This window comes from Oenanthe melanoleuca, chromosome 1 (genome assembly GCF_029582105.1).
Source record: "Oenanthe melanoleuca isolate GR-GAL-2019-014 chromosome 1, OMel1.0, whole genome shotgun sequence".
NCBI lineage: Eukaryota > Metazoa > Chordata > Aves > Passeriformes > Muscicapidae > Oenanthe > Oenanthe melanoleuca.
Genome location: NC_079333.1, coordinates 43,275,438 through 43,299,692, shown reverse-complemented (window position 1 = coordinate 43,299,692; position 24,255 = coordinate 43,275,438). Strand labels below are relative to the sequence as shown.

Genomic DNA, 24,255 nt, shown 5'->3' with positions numbered 1-24,255 from the left:
CCCGGCGAGGAGTTGCTGTGGCGCGGAGTGGGTTTTGTGAGGGGAAGAAGCGTCACTTCGCAGTGGCTGTGGGCGAACCTGGGGACGGGCGCCCCGCGGGTCAGCGGGCGGATGGCAGGCGGCCCCGCCGCCTCGGTCCCTGAGGGCGAGCCAGCTCTTCCCGGCTCTTCCCGGCCCTTCCCGCCCTGGAAGCCCCTCCCCCCTCTGGAATGCGCCGGGAGGGGAGTGGAATGACGCGGGCGCCGCGGGGTCACGTGGCGCGAATGGAATGCCAACAATGTAGCGAATGTCCCGACTGCGCCCCGCACTCGGCGCCCGGGACGGCCAAGGGGGAAGATGGAGAGCGGCCCGCGCCGCCGCGGCCGCCGCCGCCGCTGAGCCGCGCCTCGCCGACCCCCGGAGGGCGAGCGGCGGCGCCGGGCGCCCCGCGGAGGTGAGCGGAGCGGGTGCGGGGGGCGCGGGCTCCCCCTCAGCCCCGGCTGGGAGCGCTCCCCATCCCCCAAAACTGCTCTGCGCGGCAGGGAAAGTCCTGTGGGGAAGCGGGGGGTGCGGGTGAGTGGAGGTGGGACGGTCCTCGAAGCGGGAGCGAGCGTCCCGTGTGCGAGTCCCCTCGTGGGGGCAGCCTGGGCGCCCTGCCCGCAGCCTCCGACATTTTCCGGACACTCGTGTGACAGCGCAGCGCAGCCCCGGCGGAGCGGGACGGGGGTCCGCCTGTCCGAGGCCTCTGCCCCAGCTGGCCGGAGCTGCTAATTATTGGCCGGAGTTTATTTTGGGAGCTTTCTGCCCAGGAAAGGAGTAGGAGGAGAAGGGGCTCCCGGCGGCACGGTGCGGGCAGGCGCTGCGGGGCGGGTGTCGCAGGGAGCGAGGCCCCGGGGAGCGGCCGGGGACATCCAGAGCCCGCGGGTCCCGTCTGGCTGCGAGGGGCCCCGCTGCTCCCGTCAGCTGAAGGTCACTGCCAAAACCCAGCGCTCGCCACCCTCTCCGCTGCCTCGTGAGCGGCGTGCGTGTTGGAATACCCCTTTCCCCGGGAAAGGCACTCGCCCAAGTGACGCAAAAAGGGCTCGTTTGGAGTGTCCGGGCTTTGCGGTCAGTCCCTGCCGGCTGCTGAGGAGGCGGAAGGTGAGCTGTTTCCCACAGCCCTGCGTTGGGCCAGTTATTGTGGCTGGCAGTGGCACACGGGCGCAGAGTCACTTTTGGACAGTTCTGCTAGCAGGAGGAGAGGCGGAATCGTTTGAGGGAAAATCCCCTTTCCACTTTTCACTTTCACAAAGAGAAACACGGTTTGTATAATAATGAAATTCCTGAAACGCTTTCCCTCCATTGCAGACCTCCAATATGAAGTGAACAGTCCTTGAACTGGGGTTTCAAAAAAGCCCCTAAAGCGATACCTGTAAATTGAGAGAGGGAAGGAAGTTGTAGCAGTTTCTTAAAACTTTACACCTTCCTATACTGCAGTGATTTCAAGTTCAGCTCGCTCCAGTGCCTGCATAGTAACAAGGAAACATCTCACCAGTTCGGGTGAGCTTTAGTTTCTTGCCTGTGTCCCATCTCCACAGACACACAGCCTGTTGGTGAAGGAGGAAGCAGGAGAGTGAATAGATAGTGCTGCTGGGACAACAGACATCAGCATATAATTCCAGTGTGTCATTGATTGGTTGTTTGGTTGCTGACAAAGCAGCTATTGGTATTTCTCAAACGAAACAAAATAATCAGTTACTCAAAAATTGTTTAACTTGATGTAACTAAAGTAGTGCTGCACCTGCTTGAAGTGTCATATCTTCAGGTTAATGGACAAGCTTCAAATCAGTACAGAACATATAACATTTTGGAAAATACCTTAGTCAGAATGGCTAACAGCTCAAAAATAATTTCTTCTGATAGCAGGAAGGCTATTGATACATTCATGCTGCAGGCAGGATGCAGATTAGAAGGATTTGAAATTATCCAAATCCAGATGTACAGTTGGAAATGCTTAGGCAGAATGAGACACACTGCATATCGTTTCAAGCACACAACCATTTAATTTTTTTCTGAAAAAATCACAGGAAGATATAAAAAAAGCCAGCAGCTTGTCTTTCCTTGTAAATAATCTGTAATATTTGTTGTTCCATTTTTTTGTTATCTTAAATATTTAGTTGAAAAACCCCTGCAAAATACGAAACAGGTTTGCAGTTAGCTCCAATACTTACTGCTGTTGCTGCTCTCATCCATACTGTCTAAATGAGCAACATTTCTTTCTGGTTTAAGCAATAGTGTAAATGTAAGCTGAGGAAGTTGCCAGCTGGATTGACCTAGCATTATTAGACTCGAGTTTAGGCTAAAGGTCACAGAAGTTCTTTATATGAAGCATATGTGTAAGTGGGAAAGCAGTCTTTTGCTGCAAAAAGGTGGGGGGCTTGTGAGCTTTCCCAGTGCATCCCAGGCCTGAGGATTGGCACAGGGACTGGAAAGGAAGAACAACCCAGATGCCTAAACCAAGCCATATGGTGCCTGCTGCTGTCAGGAAAAGAAAGACAATTATAGCCCAATTAATTGCTCTGTATCTTCTGAACACTAGCTAGTTATGATGTAATCCAAAGAAGGCTGCAATACAATTGTGTTTTATTTTTTTACCAAGTCTGTGTATTATCTTTTGCTATATTCTGTCCAAGTAGAAAAAAATCTGTTCTTGAGATCCTGCAGTTGCTTTTGTTTTCACTTGGGACAATGAAAGCTTGATGAGTTACTGACCAATAGCTGGCTTGTGGAAACATCAAAATCTGGACCAACAGCTTTAGCACTTCCTTTAAAACAATTGGCAAATGTCACTGTCATTTCTCTGTGAGTTGGTGTTGCAGGTATTCATGGAGAGCACTGAATGGAGGGTCTCAAGACCTCAAACACATATAGGTGTTTTTTAGTTAATGGAGCATTTAAATCCTAACAAAAAAGGTTTACTTGGGTTAATCTCAAGTGATTACTCTGTGCTCCTGCATTTCAGACTGGTGAATCATAATAGAAGAGTCTGGGGTCTGACTGCTCTGTTGCTTTTCAGACCTTGGTCTGCAAACTTGAATTGGACTCTGTCCCGATGAGGAAGTGGTGGTGGGCTTTGGAGGTGAATGTGTCCTGATTCTGTTGGGCTTCACAGCAGTAAGCTGTTTACTTGGCAGTGAGAAGTGATGGTGAATGCATGGAAATGGTTGCTTTTTTTTTTGGGAAATACTACAAGTATCACAACAAAAAGAGGTTTTAGTACGAGCATGGGAAGATAAGGAACAATATTTATGGAAACACACTTTTCAGTGATAAATGTCCTATGATCAAAAGTGAAGCATCTTTAAAAAAAACCAGTTGACTTCTGAGTGCCAGTGAGAAATATACAGCGTGTTACCATCCTCTGTATTTGCAAACAACTGAGTGGAATTCGTCCCTTACCAGCAAGGTAGCTGGAGCACCATTCGGAGGTCACTTTGTAAGTGCAGATGGCAGCAGAAGCCAACTTGCTTAACCAGCATCAATACCTAGGTTGCATTTCTGATTAGGCTGTCTTTTTAATCCTGTTCCAAACACACCATTATTTCAAATTTGTATTATGGTGGTGCATAAAGATTTAGTTAAAGTAGGATTCTTGTTGTAACTTCAAGCTGCATGGAGGTCACAAGTTGTACAGTAGCTCAGCTGTGCTGCATAGGTGTTCTCTGCTGCATGTCAGAAGAGCTGACATGCAGCAGAGAACATAAACCTGTCTCAGTCTTCTTTTTCTCTGTTGGGATGCTATATGATCTGGTCCTTCATCTTTTGCTCTTACTTTGTAGCTCCATTTATCCCTCTTTGCCCTTTCTTCCCTAAAAGGCACAGCTAAGGAAATATCATATACTCTTTCCTCTCTTCTTTCCCCCTCTCTCTTCCTTCCAGTTCTGGGGAGAACTGTTACCTTCAGGCTTTGCTTATTTGCATGGAAAGGCAAAATACCTTGTCTTTCTATTATTCACTTTTTTATTAAAATACTAGATGTTGCTATGGTTAGAGTAATCAAAATTTCCATTTATTAATCTTTTTCATGAACTTCTGAAACTGTGCTCAGCTAGTGTAAAACAAAATCTTAAATGGGAGAAAAACATTTCATAAGCATACTCTTCCCTATTTATGAAATACGATAGGCTTGTCCAGAATTTGGTTATGCAATTGAGGAGGAAATTTGCCACAATTAGGTACTGAAAATTTTAAATGAGTTTTTTTAAACCTTAGTTTTTAGGAGTTTTATTTTATTTAATTTTGAAAATTAAACTTAAAAGAAAAATGAGTCATTTATTGATTATGTTGAGAAAGCCTTCTAGAATCCTGTTAAAACCAGATAAAGTGAAAATCATTAAAGGGTGTCCAGCTGTGACAGTTTAAGAGATTAAACTGATTCATTTTCACTTGTGTAATTGTTATGCTGTCCCTTCAGAGACATTTACAATATCAACCTAATTGAATGAACTTTTTATTTTCTTTTGTTTCAGATACTGTCAGTCTGAAAAATGATGATTACACAGATTTTCATTTTCCATAGGGAATGTGAAGATTGCGAGCTGAAGTAAAACATTGGCAGAAATCTCTTGAGAATTTTGCCTTTTCTTCTCTTTGAAGGATTATGTTTACAAGAAATTGATACCATCAAGTGACAATTTTTTGAAATAATTTAAAAGAAACAAAGAGTAAAGCTGTATTTATGCTCAGAGAAAACTGGATCAACAATGAGGCCAAAGACTTTTCCTGCTACGACATATTCTGGAAACAGCAGACAAAGGTTACAAGAGATTCGAGAAGGTTTAAAGCAGCCATCCAAGTCTTCAGGCCAGGGACTGCCGATTGGAGCAGGCAGTGAAAATTCTCTGGACCCTAAGATTTTAATAGGGAAGGATGCTGCAAGGCAGCAACAGATGAGACAAACACCCAAGTTTGGACCATATCAGAAAGCTCTGCGAGAAATCAGATATTCTCTGCTGCCCTTTGCTAATGAGTCAAGCACCACAGCAGCCGTGGAAGTCAACAGGCAGATGCTCCAGGAGCTGGTGAATGCAGGTTGTGATCAGGTATGTATGAGCTGGGAGGGGGAATTGGCACTGCTGTCAGAACAAGTTTATGCTCTGGGCTGAAGCAAGGATTTTGGTGGTGGCTGTCAAAATTGTGGAAATGCACCAATTCTTCTGGCACTCGTATTGCTGTATGAGCAGCAGAGTAGATGGACTTACTGGGGACAGATGTGCCTGGTGAGGGGTTCATTTATGCTAAAGACCATCATGGTGACCTCTAGGATTCCTCTGTGATTTCCCCAGTTGATATATAAGACTGAACAGGGTAGCTTGTCTTTTCTTTATCTTTCTTTTTTTCTTTTTTGTTTCTTCGTTTTCCCTGCAATGCTTAGTAACAAGTCTTAGTTGTGAGTAATAGGGTGGAATCTTGTCTAGCACATCTAAGCCCAGCTCACTGTCAGAAATAACTGTAAGAAATGATAGACACAATATCTGCTATTTGAAGAATCTTGCTGTTGGCCAGAAGCAGGATGGCTTGAATGGATGTTCAGTTGACTGCAGTGATTCTGTTCACACCTTTTCTTCTTCGCTTTCTCTGCTTCTATTAAGAGGTGGTAGCACTGCTCAGATCAGAGACTTGATATAGAAATGCTTTTTTTTGTCATCCTGGGATTGATGCTAGAATATATTCTTAGTTCAAAGACCTTTCACATGGTGCAGAACACAGTCTTTTTGTGTTGAGCTGCATTCATCTTGCTTGTGTTTCCAGTGTTGGTGTCAACTTTCACATCTGTCCAGGACTAGTTCAAAATTTTGCTTTTTAGAGAAAAAGTACTGGTTTGGGTTCAGATTCTGAGTGTTGGAGGAACTTTTTTTTCCCTCATGTGGTTGAATAGCAGTTATTGACAAGCTGAAATATTACCATTTATGGTTCTTGATACAAATTGGAGAGATTTAAAACCAAAGTGCTTTCAGAGGCATCTCTTTGATTTCAAAACTTAGCCCCCATTCACTCATGGCAGAATGTCTCTTGACTTTCCTAGACTATATTCTGATTCTATATAACAAAACTAATATCAAGCATTATTATAAACAGTACTAACATATGCATTTCCCTGGAGCTATATAAGTATTAATTAGTGCTGTTTCTGTGCCAAATAGTTTATGCTATACAAGATAATCAGAGCTACAGTAGATTGCATATCTAATAAGAAGTGCTGCAGAACAACTAAACACTTCCTAGTCCAGTGACCCAAGATGTTGTACTGGATTATTTAACTGGAGGAACCAAGAATTTTCTCTGTTCTCTAGTACGCCATGAAAACAGTGATTTTTAGAACTCTAGCCTGTAAATTTCCCTAGCTGTTTAGGATGGGAACACTCCCTGTGCATATGAGCCAAGGTTAAATGAGCACAGCTGGATTCTGGATTGGAAATGCACATTTGGTAGGTTACAGGGACAAATCGTTCACACATAGAACTTGGCTTGTTGGACTGAAATCTTGGAAAGCACTTTGAGCACACTACAGCATGGTTATGTTAACCCAATGTATAACACAGAAATACCTCAGCACCTGTTAAAATGTCTTGGTATTCAGAGCAGTGTAATGAAGTACATATGTAATTTTTTTTAATACATTCAGCTATTTTGACTTGAATGTTCATACGATGGTATTGCTGCTTCTAGAGCATTGAACGCAGCTGTGACTCGGACGTGGAAATTTTTGCTCTTTAAATTTTGCTCACATTTTTGGTTGGTTGGGCTTTTTTTTGCCCCTCCTCATTGACTGCGATCCTTCCATATTCCCATTTGTTGTTTGTCCCTAGCTGTGACTTACTGCCTGCCAATGGCATTATTGGGCCTATTCTTTAGGTGTGTTTGGCACTCAGGTCTAGGCTTAACTAGGATCACATTTGGCTAGAGTCCAAACAGAGGTTTCAGGACTGGAATCCTGTGAAAAAAAATGCTGAGCTTCCTAGTGTGAGTCCAGACCACATGAAGATTCACTGTCCTGAAGGGTTGTGAATGAGTGGAGCTTCTTGACATGATGTGAATGGTATCTGACCTTGGAGATGGCATGGTGTAGAGTGACAGACCTGAATACTACATCTAGATTCATATCTTTTCCCTAGTGCCTGCGGTGTTTTGAATCAGATGCTGAACTGTTTCATTTCATGATGTGTTGTAAATCAGTGGTCCCAAGCTACCCTGTTACTGCTTGTGAATCAAAGCCTATAAATGCCTACCATGTGGACATTTTCTGTAGTCCTGTAGGCAGCCAACAGATGTCTGATTTAACAGAGAAATGAAGGCGGCTTCATTTCTTTGGGGATGTTTTTATTTACCTCTGAACCCAGTGCTCGTGTGAGGTTGGTAAATGGGACCCAACCTTCCCCTTTCAAAAGCCAGGAGCATCCATTTTGAGGTTAAGGATTTCAGTCCACGAACAGCTAATGTTCTGCTTGAGCCTTCCACCAGAGGAAGCCTGCAGAATACAGTTACCCCTCCTGATCCTGCTTCATGGTCACACAAATCAACTGCAAGCATCCTGAAGTGTCTGGCAGTTTGTCATAAGAAGCTCTAATTATGAGCATGCTAGGAAGCTGTGAAGAAGGACTAGAGGGCTATAATTCTCAGTTTGATCTTATGGGAACTCCATTTTCTGTCTGGATTTGGGCTGATGGTTTTTGGTGTTCTAGATAGAACACTGAAAAGTTAACACTAACCTTGTGGGAAATGTGGTGTACGCCATGCAAGGGTCAGGATTCTTCTTCAGTCTGTTTATTAGGCCGCAATAAGGATTTTTGGAAGGGTGAAGGAAAGTAGTGAAAATTGAAAGGAAAATAATTTTAGAGGCTAGGGAAAGGCTACTTCTATTTAATACTCTTACTAGCTCTGCTCATCTGTCATGCCTGTAGCATGGATAGGTTTTAACAGCAACCATTTCACATCCTACAAGAGATGTTGCTTATTGGGGTTTGTAGCTCCCTGTTGTGCCAAAAATTACTCTTAATTTTAAGATGAGATTGAAATTGGTTTTATTAAATAAAAAGTAAGCATACATTTTATTACTTTACTTTTGCTCTATGAAAGTCCCACACAGCCAGGAAGTTCATTATCAACCAACTGGTAGACTTAACAAGTATATGGAATGCAGTGTAATTCGTGAAGTAAATATCAAATTCTTATTCTTACGTCTTTCAGTTGCAGTCATCATAGATTTTACTTGTGAAAACTGACTTTTTTTTTTTAGTTGGTTAGGAAGTTGCCAGTATTATTTTAAATTACCTTTTTTCTTCCAGTAATATTTATATTTCAGCCATTGTGTAGTTTATGGTTTTATAGTGAAATACCCTAAACTTAATAGTGACTTCACTGCTGACCTGAAAGAAGCCATGATTACATCTTTTTTTTAAGAGAGAAAAAACAAAATAACACTCATAATTAGTCATTGTTTTTCTGAAACAAATGGAGCAACTTGTCTGTTGTTTGCTTAAGTCATCTTTTCAACAGTAATTATTTAGTGAGTTTCAATCAAAAATAATTAGTGCAGCCTAAATAGTTTTGAAACTCACAGAATGACTGCTAAAGACCAGATCTTTTTCATTGTAAAAGCTTGAAGCCAAAAGCACACCTAATATGCCATTCTTTAGTAAATAAAAGTCCTTGGGCTTGGAAGTGTAACTTGCAGTCACTCTAGGGGGAACGAGAGTATGGAGCGTCTGTCCTGTGGGCTGGAAAACCACTGGAATCACCTGGGGCAACTGAGTGGCGTTTGGGGTGTGGTGGTAAATGCAGCTGCTGTTGTGGACTGAGTATTTCTAATGAATAGATGCAATTGAGTGTGTGATCAGTGGCATTCCAACAACCTGAATGGGCTGTACTGTACTTACTGTACTTCCTTAGAGCATAAACAGCCACTGACATTGTAATTTAGAGTGGGCTGCAGCAGTTCTGGATGAACTGTGGAACATTGCACACTTGTCACTTTTGTGGTTTTTTTTTTTTTCCTTCCCTCAAGCAAACTTTCCTTTGAGCAAAGGGTGCCTTTTCTGGGTGAAAATTTGTTTGAGCAGCTATTTTTAAGAAAAAATCGTTGTTTAGGATTTTTTACAAGCTACGTACTGCTAGTTACATGCTATCTGTTGTACAACTGTGAATATGTGAAGTGGGGAAGTTCTTATGCATCATTTTCTCCAGAGGCTTTTATCTGAAGTAAAACATGTACCCCCATGCCAATATCAGGATATTTTGAAGGGAAAGATCTGTCTATTGGTAACTAATTGTAGGGTCTTTCAAGGAAATGGAATGGTGTCTGTGGAATGGAGTAATGCGTGTAAGAATACCAAGTGGACTGCCTTGTCATCAATGTTATGCTGAATTATGGGATTCAGTTTGTAGAAGTGGACTGGGATTTTTAGTTGCTTTTTTTTTTTTCTTTTTAAATTCCTCCTTGCATCTCTTCATCATGGCTTACCTTCTTCTTATGGAACACATTTGGCAAAGATTCTACCCTGGTTTGGGAATGCTGATTGGTTTCAGGTGTTGAGAATGGGTCATAAAGTTATTTCTCTCAATTTGAACAAATATTTGCAGTTCTTTAAGCGAGGGAAATTCTGTTCTGCCAAATAGAGCTTGGGCAAAAAGTCCTTTTTTTTGCATTTAGAACTAGTATTCTGTTCTTCCTGTTCTGTATAGGTCATGCTTGTCCACCTATGATCCATGTGCATACTGAGCAGTAGGACTTTCCACCATATTGTTGGAGTGATGACAGGAAGCAGATACAGTGTAGAGTTTTGTTTTGATAGCAGACTTGCTGAAGCTTTGCTGTAGTAAAATATCTGTTGTGATGTATTTGTTAAGATGACAAGTCTGAAAAGACAGCTTGCCTTCAAGGTGAAGGACAGCAAATTTTGTAATAGCTAGTAAGAGAGTTAATTTTGTAGCATTGTCTTGTCCTGTAACAAAATTTTGTTTGCTTGAGTAAACTTTACCTGTGTTAGGAGTTTTGCCTGCCCAACATTTACCAAAACCTCCAGGATGAACATCTTGGTCATCTTCTGGATGTTTTCAGTCCAGATAGTCTGGTAAATGAAAAATGACTGAAGAATGAGCTGTTATAAGATTGCCTGGGTTGTTCTGTGGGACATATGTTAAAGGTGAGGATCACAGAATATTTTGAATTGGAAGGAATCTACTGGGATCATCAAGTCCAACCCTTAAGTAAATAATCCATACAGGGATCTAACCTGTGCCCTTGGTGTTGTTAGCACCATGCTCTGACCAGCTGAGCTAATGTAGTACAAGTCATTACAAGCTGTGCTGCTTGTAGAAGTATTTTGGGTTACTGGGAGGAAAAAAGAGGTGTTCAAATGAGGGCACCCACTGCTGAATGCAGGAGAAAGGTTTTATTTTAGCAACTGAAATAGATCTGATAATTCAGGCCAACAGTCTCTTGGGTGTTCCATTTGCATCCATCGTCTGAAGGTAAGTTGTTCAGTCTGCCTTCTCTTTACTAGATGTATTGAGGGCTTGTTTCATAACCTTTTCCTTCACTTTTTTCTTTCTAACCTCCCTTTTTGATTTTAATCTTTCTGAGAGATTTCCAGCATAATGCCGTGTTCTTCCATCAAAGCGTGTAACTGAATGTTTTTCCCACTAGTATGCCTGAGGTTAGCAACTTAAGTCATTTCAGTTCTTAGTTGCTTCAGAAAAAAAGTGAGTCATAGCTTTCCAGGGGCTGAAAGCAAGAGGTGGAGATTGCTGTTCAGCTGACAGCTTCTGACGCCTTTCTCTCCTAAGCCCTTTCTCTTGTCTCCAGTCTTTCTGTGTTTCTGTCACTTCTTGATGATACTGGCTTAGTGAGCATACTTAAATTCTCTGTGTCATGGCACAACTCCCACAATGTGTTTCAGAAGGTGCTCTTGGTATTGTTCTGTGTGAGCATGGCTTGAAATATGCTTGTCCTGCAGAAGGAAGAAAAGTATTTTCCCTTGAGTTTTTGTGGTGGTGGAAATATTTATTAAGAGTTGTGAATGATTGCATGTTCTTCTTCGCATTACAAGATTTGGCAGCTGGGCAGTAATATTGCACTGAACAAGAGTATTTTAAACTCTGCCCTTGATTCTTGTCAGTCTTTTTTCTTCTTTATAGAACCATAGAATAAATGACATCTTGGTTGCAGGATTCTGTTTGAAATGACAGGACAGGAATCAGATGCTAGACTTCAACTGTAGATAAGTGTGAATCTTGAGTTATCTTAAACTTTCTCATTCCTCATATCAGATAAACATTCTTAAAGCTTGGGTGTTAATATAAAAATGTAAAATTGTATCTTGCTATGACAGGGTACAGGATTAACTTGCAGTGGGTGCTTAAGTTGTATTTATTAAAATTTAATTGCCAGTAGAATTTCGAGCTATGGATTTTTTAATTTTTTTTAGTGACAAAGGAAATTACTTTTTCACAGTCACTAAAAAATCTGCATAAGCATTTACTTCACTCTCTGAATAAAAAGCCCTTGTGACCACAAGTGAAGATTGCCATTATTATTCTAACAGGAAGCTGATATCACAATAGTACTAGGGTGTAACTGTTCCTTTTGCATTTTTTATGTTTTTCTCAGCCTAAATCTCTGCTGTTCTTTCAGCTAGTATCTGAGAAGAGCCAATGTGATTTTATATTTTATACTGAGACTGAAAAATAGCATCTCTACATTGGCAGGGGGATGTGGGGTGTTTTTTGCTTGTCTGTGGAGGTTCTTTTCTTTCTTAAAGAAGTTGAATGACACTTCTAAACTTAGAGAGGTTTCAGCAGAAGAACTTGATAACAAGACTTTTGCATGCTATGGTCTTTTGGTGTGCATTTAGAACTCAGTTCAACCTAAGAATGTTTTTCAGTAGTTACTAAACTAATTAAAAGCTTATGTTAAAGCTGCTAATTGAATATCAGTACAATGAAAATAAAAATTCATTGCTACTCATGTTATGTGCAGGTATGGGCCATAATTCTGTGGAGTGATTTTTAAAAAAATAATTTTCTTTTTCCTAAAGCATGGGCAAATATACATAAAATAAAATACAATTGCATTCTTTTTTCCTCAGTTTTTTCTTGCTGTACCCACATCTCGAGCAGACCACAGCTTGTTAGTGCTCCCATGGGCCCAGTATTCAAATTCTGCCCAGCAGCTGCTTGTGGTGGCAACTCCTATAGAATGTCTATGTCTCATGTGTGTTGTCCATGTGTTCCCCTAATCTTCCATAAATCAGGCTCCAGTACTTGCACTCTTTGCTCTTTGGGTGCTGCCTGTCACTGTGACTTGCAAATGCTTGTATGCAATGCTGTGTGAAGTAGATGAGAAGATATGTGAAAGAGCCCTTCAAATCTTTTTACTTGGTGGTCCCAGCTGCTGTTTTTCTCATGTAGTGGATATGTCCATTAATTCTCCACCATTGCCTCGAATCACTCTTAAGAAACAGGTGGTTAGACCCAGATTTTCCTTTCTTTGACCTCAGAAAGAATTCTGACTGGATTACAAGCTGCCTGTGGCTATAGATACTCTAGAATAGATGTTCCAGAATCAAGTACTGCTGGAACAAATGCAATTTGCACTAGTAAAATCAAGTAGGGACAGACATATGATCATTGTTCGCTTAAAACTGCAAATATTTGTGTTAACCTCAGCTTTAAACTTATGTATTATGAGTTATGTGTATAGCATGTGAAATACATCTAACTTCTTTCATTCCTGCTTATGTCCATAACCTAATTGTGAGTGTAGATTAGATCTGGTATTTTTATGTTGCTTGGAGCTGAGGCTTAGAGTGGGAAATGCTGGCCCTTATTTCTAAGTTTTTGTAATTCTCTAGCTTTTTGGAAAAAAAATAAATTTAACAATGCCTCTGATTACCAAACTAGAAGCTGAAGTTGCTGTGGCATTGTGGTCTGTGGTCTTATCCTAGCAGTAGCAGTCTCATGTTGTCCAGGCTTGAGAGGGATCCCAGTTTCCCATCTCCAGAAGATGCTTTAATAAAAGCCTGATGAAAGCCTGCTAGTCAAATTCTTTATGTCTGCCTGCTCTACACATCTGCTGCACATCACCCAAAATACTGTTGCTGATAGAAATTTTTTTGACTTGATGTTACTGGGCAGCTTGTGTTGAGGTGGTTCTGTCAGCTCTGATCTGGATGGGGTCTCCCAGCTATGGCTGCAGCACAACCAAACTGTTTTGTTCCTAATGATCTTGTCCTGCCATCTGGGCAGTCACTGGCAGTTCACAAGAAGCTTCTGGGTTATAAATTGACATGTAGAAATTTGTTTTCAGACAAGCAATGCATGTGTGCTTATATGTATTGGGATGCCTCCAGTGTCTGTGTGGTACCAGCTGTTTGTGAAGAACTTAATCCACAGGATTTGGTACTGTACCAAAGATCTCTTTTTCAGTCTGAGGAAACAATATTTTAATGTTTGAGGCAATGTTCTGCTTCCCTGCAGTGTAAGAGATGGATTTTTCCTCATGAAAAACTTGTGCTCTTCATTTTGGGTTAATCCAGGTAATTAAAAATATTTCCGTAGGGAGGTGAAGGATGAAAAGAACAAGAGAGGATATGAAAATACTTCTTAAAAGTTATTTCTAGGTCAGTTAATTTTCCAAAGAACACTGTGTACCTGTAACTTTGCAAATCAGGTAATGGCCATGGCAAGGACAGTCTGTGTAAATAGCTCTGTTCTGTATTGCTCCTTTGTCTTCAATTGTTGTCAGTGTTTGTGTGCATGTGTGAAAGTTGCTGTGACACACACAGTCATTTATGCACTTAGAGAAATACAAACACAGTGGTAATTGGGAAAACAGTGAGATTTAAATGTATACTGCTTGAGTGACCAAGCATTTTGCAACTATTTTCTATACCCTTCATTATACTCCTTGTCTCTATCCTTCATTACTCTAACAAAAGATTTGTAAATTATTCACTTAATCCAAAGCACGCAAAGATGCAGGGTCTTGCACCTCACATGCATAAAATGCTGGAAAGAAGACTGCTGCTACTGGGTGATAATATGGTTAAGTTTCTGCCCTTTAAAGAGACTGACTGTAGAAGGAGAGCATGCAGTGTAAAATTACTCCTGTAAAAGTCTTTATATGGCTACGTTTGGATTTTATCCGCTATTGGAATCTGTTGGATGGGGGTTATTTCAAAACAAAAGAAAATGTCAGCAGAGATTCAGAGATCACTGTTGCTGATCTGCAGCTTCATTCCCTCCCTGTTTATTTTGTTCTCCCACTGTATCAGTTCTTATTTTCCAGGCTATTCAAGTCTATACCTTCTTTTCTTTACCTGTTGTCCTATTGCATTGCTTTTTCTGCTCCATTAATTTGAATTACTAATATTCAACACCTCCTACAGGCCTTTCTCTGTGTGCCTCTGGATACCCTAAATGAGTTGATTTTTTTTTTTTTTTTAATAATTGCAAGCTTCTAAGGAATAACTCTTTTATAGACTACAGCCTTTCATATGAAAAAAATGATGTGGCATGTTAAATAATTATACATGCAACTGTAATGTGACTTTGCCAGCACATCCTGTGTGTTCTCATTTCTGCATCTTTTCTTCCCTTCAGTGTCAGGGCTTTAAAGGCTGTGCTTAAACCAGCCACCTGTCCCATTCATGCTTTTCTTCCAGCATTGCCACAGTTGCTGTATTCATTCCACCATCCTGCCAGACAGCAGCCTGATAAAGATGCATAAAATCCAATTCAATCAATGTATTTGGAACCTTTGAAATACTAATTTGTGTGCGGTATCCTTGTTTACAAAAAAAAAAAAATCCTGGTTGTACCAATTAAAAATATAAAAAGTTGTGGTCAAAAGACAGAGACCTTTGAATCAAGATAAATTCACTCTGTATTGGGCTATTTTTGTCCTGGCTTCAAATGAGGGCTCCAAATGACATGCATTGCACCTTAGTGGAGCCTGTTTTTTCTGGTTGTCCAGCATAGTTTGATTCTATTTCAGATGATCCCTGTATTTTAGATGATTCTGATTGCCCATGCCATCTCTGTGCTGCCCAGACACAGTAGCTACCTGTTGGCTCTGCGCTGGAGCAGGGTGGAATTTTTCTTTTTCTTCCAGGTGCTTCAGCACTTGCTATGCTGGAAACTCACTTCCATCTCATTCCTGTGATCATTTCTTACACGTTGGTCATCCTTCCTCTTTAGAAAATCTTTTTTATTATGTTCTTTAATGCAAGCACTATATCCATTGAGTGCTTTCCTAGGAATCTACCAGTGGGCAAAAGTCACCAGTGTCAGCTAGGACACGTGGCAAGCCAGCTCCCCATACTACAAGAGGACCTCACTGGGAAGTGCCAGCAAATTCGAAAGCAAACCACAAGAATTTTCATTTGCGTTGATGTGCCTTCCCCCTGCTCCTCATCTCTCTGTTTGCTGAGAAGTGAACCTTTGGGGCTCTTAACCACATGAAAGTAACTAGAAAAAGTATTTTTTCAGTATTACTTTGGTGCTGTAAAATCATTCACAACAGATTTTTCCAGGAACTTCTCTGTAATTTGTAAGCGTTAGAAGCTGGTGGAGGTTGAGAGCTTGCTGCTGCAGGCCCTGCTCCTCACTCAGGCAGAAATGGGCACTCAGATTTGCTGCCAGGGAGAATCTGTTGGCCAATCGAGCCTGGAACACCACTATTCAGGAGGGAAAGTCTGGGACACAGCTCTGATTTGGAGGCAGAGCTGCCTTCTCTCAGATTCCTGGGTAGGTCAGGGTGTCCTGCTATGTGTTCAGCACCTCCAGGAGCACTATTTTGGGCAAATGGCAGTGCTTAGCAGGATTTCTTGTTTTTTTGCAAAGGACCATTTCTTGCTTTGAACAGAAGGGTTTGTACTCCCAAGCTCACTGCTATGTAGTGGAATATGAACTGTCTTCGCTCTGCCCTACACAGGCCAAACAGCAACAGCCATAGCATCAGCACAGCATCTACATCTAGCTGGGGCAGGCCAATTATCTTAGCTTCTGCCATGTATATAACTTCCTTCTCTTCCTCACTCCCATTAATTTACGGAAGAAGGATCATTGTCTAGCATTAGACAAAGCCCTGAGTCAAACTAGTGGAGCCCTCCTTGCACACAAGCTATTGAGCCCATGAATTTGGGGAAACTCCTGCCACTAAACAGAGCTAGTTTGTTTTGCCACATTCGCATAGTAGTTTTGTGGTTTCCCAGTCTCTTTCTCAGAAGAGGCTCTTTTTTCTGGTTTTTGACTCAGAGATCATGGCAGCTATATCTGACAATGAGGATCGCCAATGGGAAGCATAGCAAGGTTGAAGCTCCTGCTAAAAAGCAGGAGCTGGGGGTGTGAGCAGAGAGGATGGTATTTGGTATTTACTTGGGGAGGAAGGGTGGTTGGGTCTCAAAGGTAGCTCAACCATTGATAGCAAACTGGTTGTTTTAAATGGAGTATCTTGCTTGAAGGGATCATGCTCAGGGTGTTGGGAAAGCCATTCTGCAGGGCGGAGGAAGAACAGTCTGAGCCTGAGCTGCTCACTGCATACCAGGGAGAGCAGTGTGGGGTTCCCACCACTGTGTGCCTGCTGCTGGCTCTAGCTGGCATCACTGCAGAGGTTCTTTCCCCACCTTCTAAGCTTACTGAGTTTAAGAGCTCCAGGTTACCTTGCATTCCTCCTTCCCACTCTCTTTTCAGTTTTTTGTTTGTTTGCTGTCTAAAGTCATGCTTAACCTCTCATTCTGCCCACATGCTCTGTTCACAAGGCTTAATTGCTTTTTGTACTTTCAGGTAACACCCTCCTCTATTCTAAACCCTGGCTTCTGTGCCTGTTGCAATGGTTGTTCTTGTTTTTGATTTTTGAAAAGGATTTGCTTTTCATGTAAAAATAGCTTTATTATTTCCATATGCAAGGAGAAATTAGGGCAGGCATGTTTCCAGGTCAGCCTGGAGATGGGGTTGGATAGTGAAACCCACTAAACCCAAAAATGGGCTGGAGCCGGCAACAGTTCTTGATCTGCTGAGCAAAGCTGACTGGCTTGGAGGGAGGTGGGATCCCTTTTTGGGTGCACATGCATCATGCTGGTATTCTGCTACAGAGAGGAGTCAAGCATTGCCATAATGAGTATTTTACTCTGTTAAGTGCCTATGTTTGTTTTACAGTTTTCTCATAATCAAGTTCTTTTGGTAATTGTAGGCATGAATTTTGCATAAAAGATTGCAAAGGAAAGTTTCTTAGGGCATAGTTCTGTACTGCAAGAGTATCTGAGTAGAAGACGTTTGCAGGAGCAGTCTTGGTATTGTTCCAAGATTGTGCTCAGTTGGCAACTGTATTTTGGATTTTGTTATCTGTGGTAGCCTTCTTGTGAATCTTATTGCCATACATTTCTAGATTTATATGAATGTGATCTGGATCTTTGTATTTTGCTAGGTCATATTTTTACTTCCTTCAAGTGTATTTTAGGTGTCTCTTTAAGGCTCTTAAAATTAGTCAGCTTGAAATTTTCCTTTAGCTTCACAAAAGTCACTACAGAAATAAAAAAAGCACATAAGGGGAATTACAGGCAGCATTAAAAATGTTCCTTTAGAACAGAAAAGCAGATTTAACATGAATTAAAAACTCAGCTCTGTTTCAGAGTTGCAAAAGCTCTTTTATCCACCAGAGAACTGTTAAAGCTAGTAATTTTTGGCATAGTCTCGGTCAGGGAAGCGTGACAAAGTGCAGTGGAATGCACTGAGCTGTGATCCAGCTTGTAGTGTTATATGACTTTTAATGTATGGAGCATTGCAGGAAGTGCTGCAGGGGGATGGGAAGGCCTTTTAATTTCATCAGCTACTGAGTAACAGTGTCCTCCTTCCTCAGACCCCACCTACAACAATAGGGGGTCCACCTTGGTTGCTTGGGTCAGCAGACAAAAAGTGAACTTTTTGCCAGTGTGTACTATCTTCTCAGAACCCATCTGTTTTCTAAGCACTGCTGTGCAGACTGCAGTGAGATGAGAAAGTTGTGTGAAGGAGGAGCAGTGTGTTTGGGATTTCAGACTGATTATACATATAGACTGGGATTGTATCCCCAGCCCCACCATACTAGAATATGAAGATTCTTGAGCTGAATTTCTGCCCTCACTGGAATCAGCGGTCAAATTTCTAGTGATTCCATCAGGCCAGAGTTTTGCTGCCTGTTTTGAGCAATAGAAGACTCCTGTTTTACCAGTACACACACATGCTAAGTGCATTTACTTAGACTTAGGTTTTGGCACAGATTTTGGCCTTAAATGGAAGTATGTTCAAATTTCTTTAGCATTGGTAGCTTGGATTTCAGATTTCATGAATGACTGAATAACTAGCTATAATAACCAGCCAAGACATTCCTGTAACTTGTAGCATACCTGGTATTTTCCCTCTTTCTTCTCTAAATTATGAAGTCAGCGTTCACAGAATTTTCCAAGCACTTGTAATCACATTATTTTAAAAATGATTGTACCTTTCCTAGAGAACAAGATCTTTGCTTTATGATCTGCATGTTAGAAACTGACAAAACCTTGGTGTGGTATGGATGATATTACCAGTGTAAATGGCTAACAGGAGTTTTACTATTCACTTTGGATTTCATATTTGCATTGCTGTGATAATCAAATAAAAAGCCACCATTTCACCCTGATATTGAAGTAAAGCTGTTTGGTGCAACATTGTTGTAAAAAATGAGGTCTCTACCCAGAAGACATTACAAGTTGAATTGGGTTTTCTAGGGTAGAGATGTCTGAAGGCTGCAATGCAGAAAAGATGAAAGGATAATGATGTTCAGTGGTTTTATTGTTTGCATAGAAGTCTCTGTTCTTACTGTCTGCTTATTTAACATTCTACAAGAGAAAACTTTGTGATTGTACTCAAGAAATGGCTCAATGTTCAGGACAGGAGTAAATGAGCAGTCAGCTGGCGGGATGTCCCAATCCATACACTTCAGGTTGGAAAGAATGCAAAGTTACTTGGTGGAGAGGTTGCTTGGATGGGAGCATTGTAATACCCATTGAAAGCTCATTTGGCTTTTAGCAAATCTTAGGCTGTCAGATTATTACAGTTTAGGGTACTTCTACTCTAGTTTCCTGGCTCTAAACTTTTGCAGAGAAAAGCTGCAAGTTAAAAACTGACTATTAAAATTGATATACAAGAATCATTATAGTCACTTAAGTAATGGGCTACATATGGAACTAGTATGGCTGTATTACTGTTTTCTTTTGCAAGGCAGTACTTCGGATAGTTCCAACAATCTCAGCTATTGCATGTTCTAAAACATAAATCCTGCACATTTCATTTGTGGAAAAACATGCCTGAATTCAGGTTTTCACACCTAGTTTTGTATGTGTGTATCCACATACAAAGTGAATGTATGCACATACTTCTAAGCCTGCCTGTCATTGGCCGCTGTGGTTAGTCTCTGAAGGTGGTGGCAGACACTGGAGAGCTTGATTAAAAGTAATTAGCCATAATGACAACAATTTTAAATGCTGATGCCTTGGAGAAGAGGAATAGACAGTTACAATGCATGTTACAGGAAGCAGATGTTGGCCTTGGAAGCACTGCTTGAACACTGCTGTTCAGGAGTCACTGTATCTGTGATTCTGCATCTCACAGCACTGTCCAAGGCAGTGTGCATACAGCTGGAAGCCCAAATAAGTGGAAGTGAGGAAAGACCATTTCTCTGGAGCTGTAGAAACTACTCCAAGATGACCTCTCAGTGTAGAGTGAACCTGATCAACGAAATACAGGAGATTGCTGCCATGTATCATTGCCATGGAGGCTTAGCTCCTATCAAATGATATAGGTTGAAAGCATTGGAAGATAGGAGTCTCCTACAAGTTTGAGTAAAGGCTTGAAGAGGAGCGGTAAGGAATACTGATCCCCTGACAGCATTAGTGGGAACTACTAAGCAAATGTGTCAGCACTAAGTGACTTAGTCAAGAGAGTGTATCTGTTTGAACCTTCTCAAGCTCCTTCCTCAGACTTCAGTTGTGAAGGAAGGATGAGTAAACTCATGTCCTCTGCTCTGTTTTCCTCCCTCTCCTTTGTTTCAGTTTAATTAGGTTCAGACTTCTCTAAAGTTCAAAATACTGTATTTTCATAAGAAATATAGTTGCTGTGGAATAGGTCCAATATATTCTAGAGCATTAGAAGGTTTTTATTGGCTTGATACAGTGAGATTTTTTTGTTCCTTCTCCTGCGGTTTAAAATTACTTGTCTAACATGTTGATTTATAACCTGTCATGTAAGACTGTTTCCCCTTGGCTATATCCTTTTAAATTATCAAATATATTTCTGAAAAATGTCCTAGTTTTGCCTTGAAATACTAGGTGATAACTGCACAAGTAAAGGAGGGATTAGCTTGTTAAACTTAGTATGATACCAACATACAAAATACGGCAATTAAAATCTTTCTTAATGCAGCACAGAGGTCAGAAAAAAAAAAGAAAAAATTTATGGTCTGAGATATCACAAGCATATTCCCTTCACCTGGGAAGTTTGTAGGCTGGTGTGAAGGAAGTAGAGGAGCTGGAGCTCCAGGAGAGCAGCTTTTGTTGTTGCTGCCAGAGTCTCCCGTCTTCCCTCTTGTTTCTCCCAGCCCATTCTTGCAAGCTGTGCCAGCACAGTGTTTGTGGAGCTGAAAAGTGACTGATCAGAGAAGTGATCCAGGTTAAAAATAACTTTTTGGTGATGATGGGAGGGACATGAGCACAGTTGAGGGGTACGACAGGGGGAAGACACAGAAAGCATCAGAGAAGTTGAGAGTGGTGGCAGCTGCCTTGGCTGTCAACCACTATCAGAGGAAATGCCGAGAGAAAGCCTTGCACTCACATGCTCTCCTCCTTCCAGCTGTGCTCCAGAGAGAGCCATCTGCTCGATGCTGTGTTATCTTACTCCTCTTGCTGAGGTCTTACTGCCCCAGCTGAGCTGCTGCTGGAGTTAACCCTAGCTGTCTTGGGGCAAAACGCTTCAACAGCTGAATCGCAGGTCTGTGCTAACCCAGCTGGCTCTGGTGGCAAGTGTGGTCAGGCACGAGGGAAGCAGGCAATACCTCCAGCACAGAGAGAGGTGACAGGCAGCCAGGGACGAGACAGAAATAGTTTTCTGCCAACACACTCAGCTGGAACAGATACGTGAATAGCAAGTTATGAATGCTAAAAGTAGTGATGTGGTCGTTTTCTGCATTGTTGCGCTGATTTCATTGATGGCTTGTGGCAGGTTTGTGAGATGATACTAATGTTAAGGGGATGGCATTGAGGAGAATCTTCCCAGAGGATTTATTTTCTTACAACAGCCTAAAATACATCTCACAGCTTTTGCATGTAAATGGAGCGGAGCGAGAAAGATGCTTCTTCAGAACTGTGTGTCTTGACTATTAAAGTGTGCCACTTGGCTGGTAGCCATCAGAAGTAACATGGAGGTGAATTGAGTAAAGATACTGTTAAGGAAAGAAATAATTTAAAAGAACAATTTCAGAGATAGTGTGAAAACCTAGAAAGAGCCAGTTTTTATGCTTTCATGTATGCTTTTGAAAATAATTGCACATTAAAAGCAAAGCTGGATGTTGTTTCAGTAATTGTTTCAGTTCTTTTCAGTTCTGTTCAACACTATCTAATATTTTTTCCCCTACTCTTCTGTGTTGAACAGGACTTGGATTCCTGCCTACAGTGTTCCTCTAGGACAATAATTAAAGCATGTATTACTAACTGGCTTCAATTATTTTTCATTTATTTATCTGTTTACTTATTTCTACACTTCTCTATTCTTATGGAGCACAGTAAAGGACCAGTGGAGTGAAGCATTATCATGGAGCAGAAATAGTCTTTTCTTTGTGCTTCTCACCAGTTTTGGGGACCTCAGTGGGCATTTTTCCCTCCTCCCCCAGTAGCTCCCTATCTGAAGAAGATGCAGCTGCTCTCTTGGGAGAATTGTTTACCTCTCTGTGGAATCTTGTCCTGGTCAAGTATGTGTTAAGAATGTGAATAATTTTGCTGCGGCTGCTTTACATGTAAAAAGCTGGACCTTAAGATATTTTATCCAGCTGAGGGGTTTTTTTGAGTGTTTTTCTTCTTTCTCTTTTTGTTTTTTTTTGCCTCTAGCACTGGTAGTTTTTTGAGAGCTTTATCTTGCAACTGCAGAAAGCTGTGGTAGCTTTGAGTTATATAAAGCATTTAGTACAAAGAGATATTTTTGTAGTCTTGAAAATCATTAAATGGCTGTCAGTGCTGTTTAGCAGTTCTTACTTTTGGAGTTGTAGTTATATATATGTATTTGATAGAGTTAATGAGACTAAGTCAAGAGCTGCATGGAGACTTCTGGAAAATGTCTAATGAGTTCCCTAGCGCTGCAGAGTATATTGCATTACAAGATTGAGCATATTGATTTTAAAATGTTAAAAGCTAAATGAATGCCTTTTATATTTTTGAATGAGAATTTGGGGGGATGGGGTTAAGAAAGACAGCATTACAATTAACACATAAAATTCAAAATGCCAAGAAAACTTTTTAAAATAGTATTTCATGTAAAAGTTTTGCCTCTTCCTACCCTGACCAATAAATACAGCACTTTGCCTTGCACAGCACTTGCATTCTGTATGTGAGTGTCTCTGCAAAAAAGTTTTAGGAATCTTATCTCAAGATAAAACCCAGATGTTTCTTCAGTCATGTGAGGTGTGCTGTAGCCTTCGTTTGTCTCACAGTAGAGCTGTATTTCTCAGATTTATTCTTTCTTCTAGACTCTGCATTACTGCTCAATGTCAGTTGGGGTCCCATTGTGGTACAAATCCTCAAAGGAGAGAACAGTTCACTGGTAATGCATTCCAACCAGATATCCTGGAGATTTTATAAGTTCTTTTAAAGTACTCCCCAAAGAAAAATAAGGGGAGCCAAACTTGTAGACTTCTAAAGGCCATATCAGGAATTCGCTGGAACCTTGTTTGAAAAATTGTTAGTGCTTGACCTTGAATATGAATGGGCAGGTTAATTTTGCTGTCTTCACTTGGCTTTTCCTTGCCTTGGTGGTTTTAAAACAGCACTTCAAAGTTCTAGTGGTTTAAAACTGAACAAACCACCGTATAGTGTTACAAGAAAAAGCAGATGGAGGAATATCATTCTTTAAGTGTTAAAATCTTATGAGGTAAAAGAAAATTTGTAATGTCTTAAGTAGGTAGTGGTCAGGAAAAATGACAGAGCCACTGTTAACAGGAATAGTTGCTAAATTCAGTTTGTAGAGTTGAATATGGAGAAATGCAATAAACAGTATTAATGCATTGCAAATTTGCAGCACCATGTAACTTTGTGGGTAACAGCTGTCTCTGGCAGCACAAAAAACTCGTCCAGTCTTTGACACAGTTCTTTTCTATGCTTTGGGGCTTTATTTCTGGACAGCAAACTTCATAACTCATCCCCCTGAGTCTTAATACCAGTTTACAAGTTCCTCATATCCAATTTGTCTAAGAAATAATTTGTAAAGTCTGTGAATATCTGTGAAAATCCTGTTTTCTACATAACTCAATATAAATGTATCTTTTTAGTAGAAGGAAGAGCAATGGGAAGCCCTCATCTTGGTGTCTGTGGCCACTGAAAGGAAATGCTTTGATACGTGAATAGCGTTATTGTAAACATAAGCCAGCCAAATGCATTTTTTGCTAAAGCGTGAGCAATAAAATTAGCAAACACATCACTTGCTGCTAATGAAGAGGAATAAGCTCATCATGAAACCTTCATTGAACTGCTATTCTATCCACTTGAGCTACTCACCCTGATAGAGTACGAAGTTGCTGTCTCCAAAAAAAAAAAAAAGGGGGGGTGGGGCGGAGATGGGTATACTAGCAGGAGGAGGTAATGCTGTCGTTCTCACCACTCAGGATATAAAAAGAAGGTCTAGAGGAGGGCATTGATGGCCTGCTGATCTTGCAGCCAATGTGCTCTGGTTGCTAATAAGTCTAAATAGTAATATCACAAAATATCCCACCTGAGAGAAAGATCATGAGAGAACCCAATTCCAAGAGTAGACTTAAATGACAGCTGGCCTTTGCACAGCAAGGTGCTGCTTTTGCGGGAATTTGCCGTCTTAATGTATTTAATGATTTAAGATACGTTGTATCAGGACCAGGTGGAGTTTTGGTTTTTATCTTTTAAGGTTGTTACACACCGTGAGTGTAGGAACCCTCATTTGGACTCCTAGAGTGCAGAGTAGGAGGTTCATTTCTTATTCATGGCCGGA

At 41.1% G+C, this 24,255-nt stretch overlaps 1 protein-coding gene across 1 annotated transcript in view; it reads left to right on the top strand.

Annotated features, from left to right (window-relative positions):
* Positions 1 to 263: 263 nt before the first annotated feature.
* Positions 264 to 24,255, top strand: part of LATS2 (large tumor suppressor kinase 2) — a 46,113-nt gene continuing 22,121 nt past the window's right edge. Inside the window, exons 1-2 of the mRNA XM_056493193.1 lie at positions 264 to 433; positions 4,488 to 5,060. Coding sequence (XP_056349168.1) covers positions 4,722 to 5,060 — 339 coding nt within the window. The 5' untranslated portion in view covers positions 264 to 433; positions 4,488 to 4,721. The remainder of the gene's footprint in view (positions 434 to 4,487; positions 5,061 to 24,255) is intronic.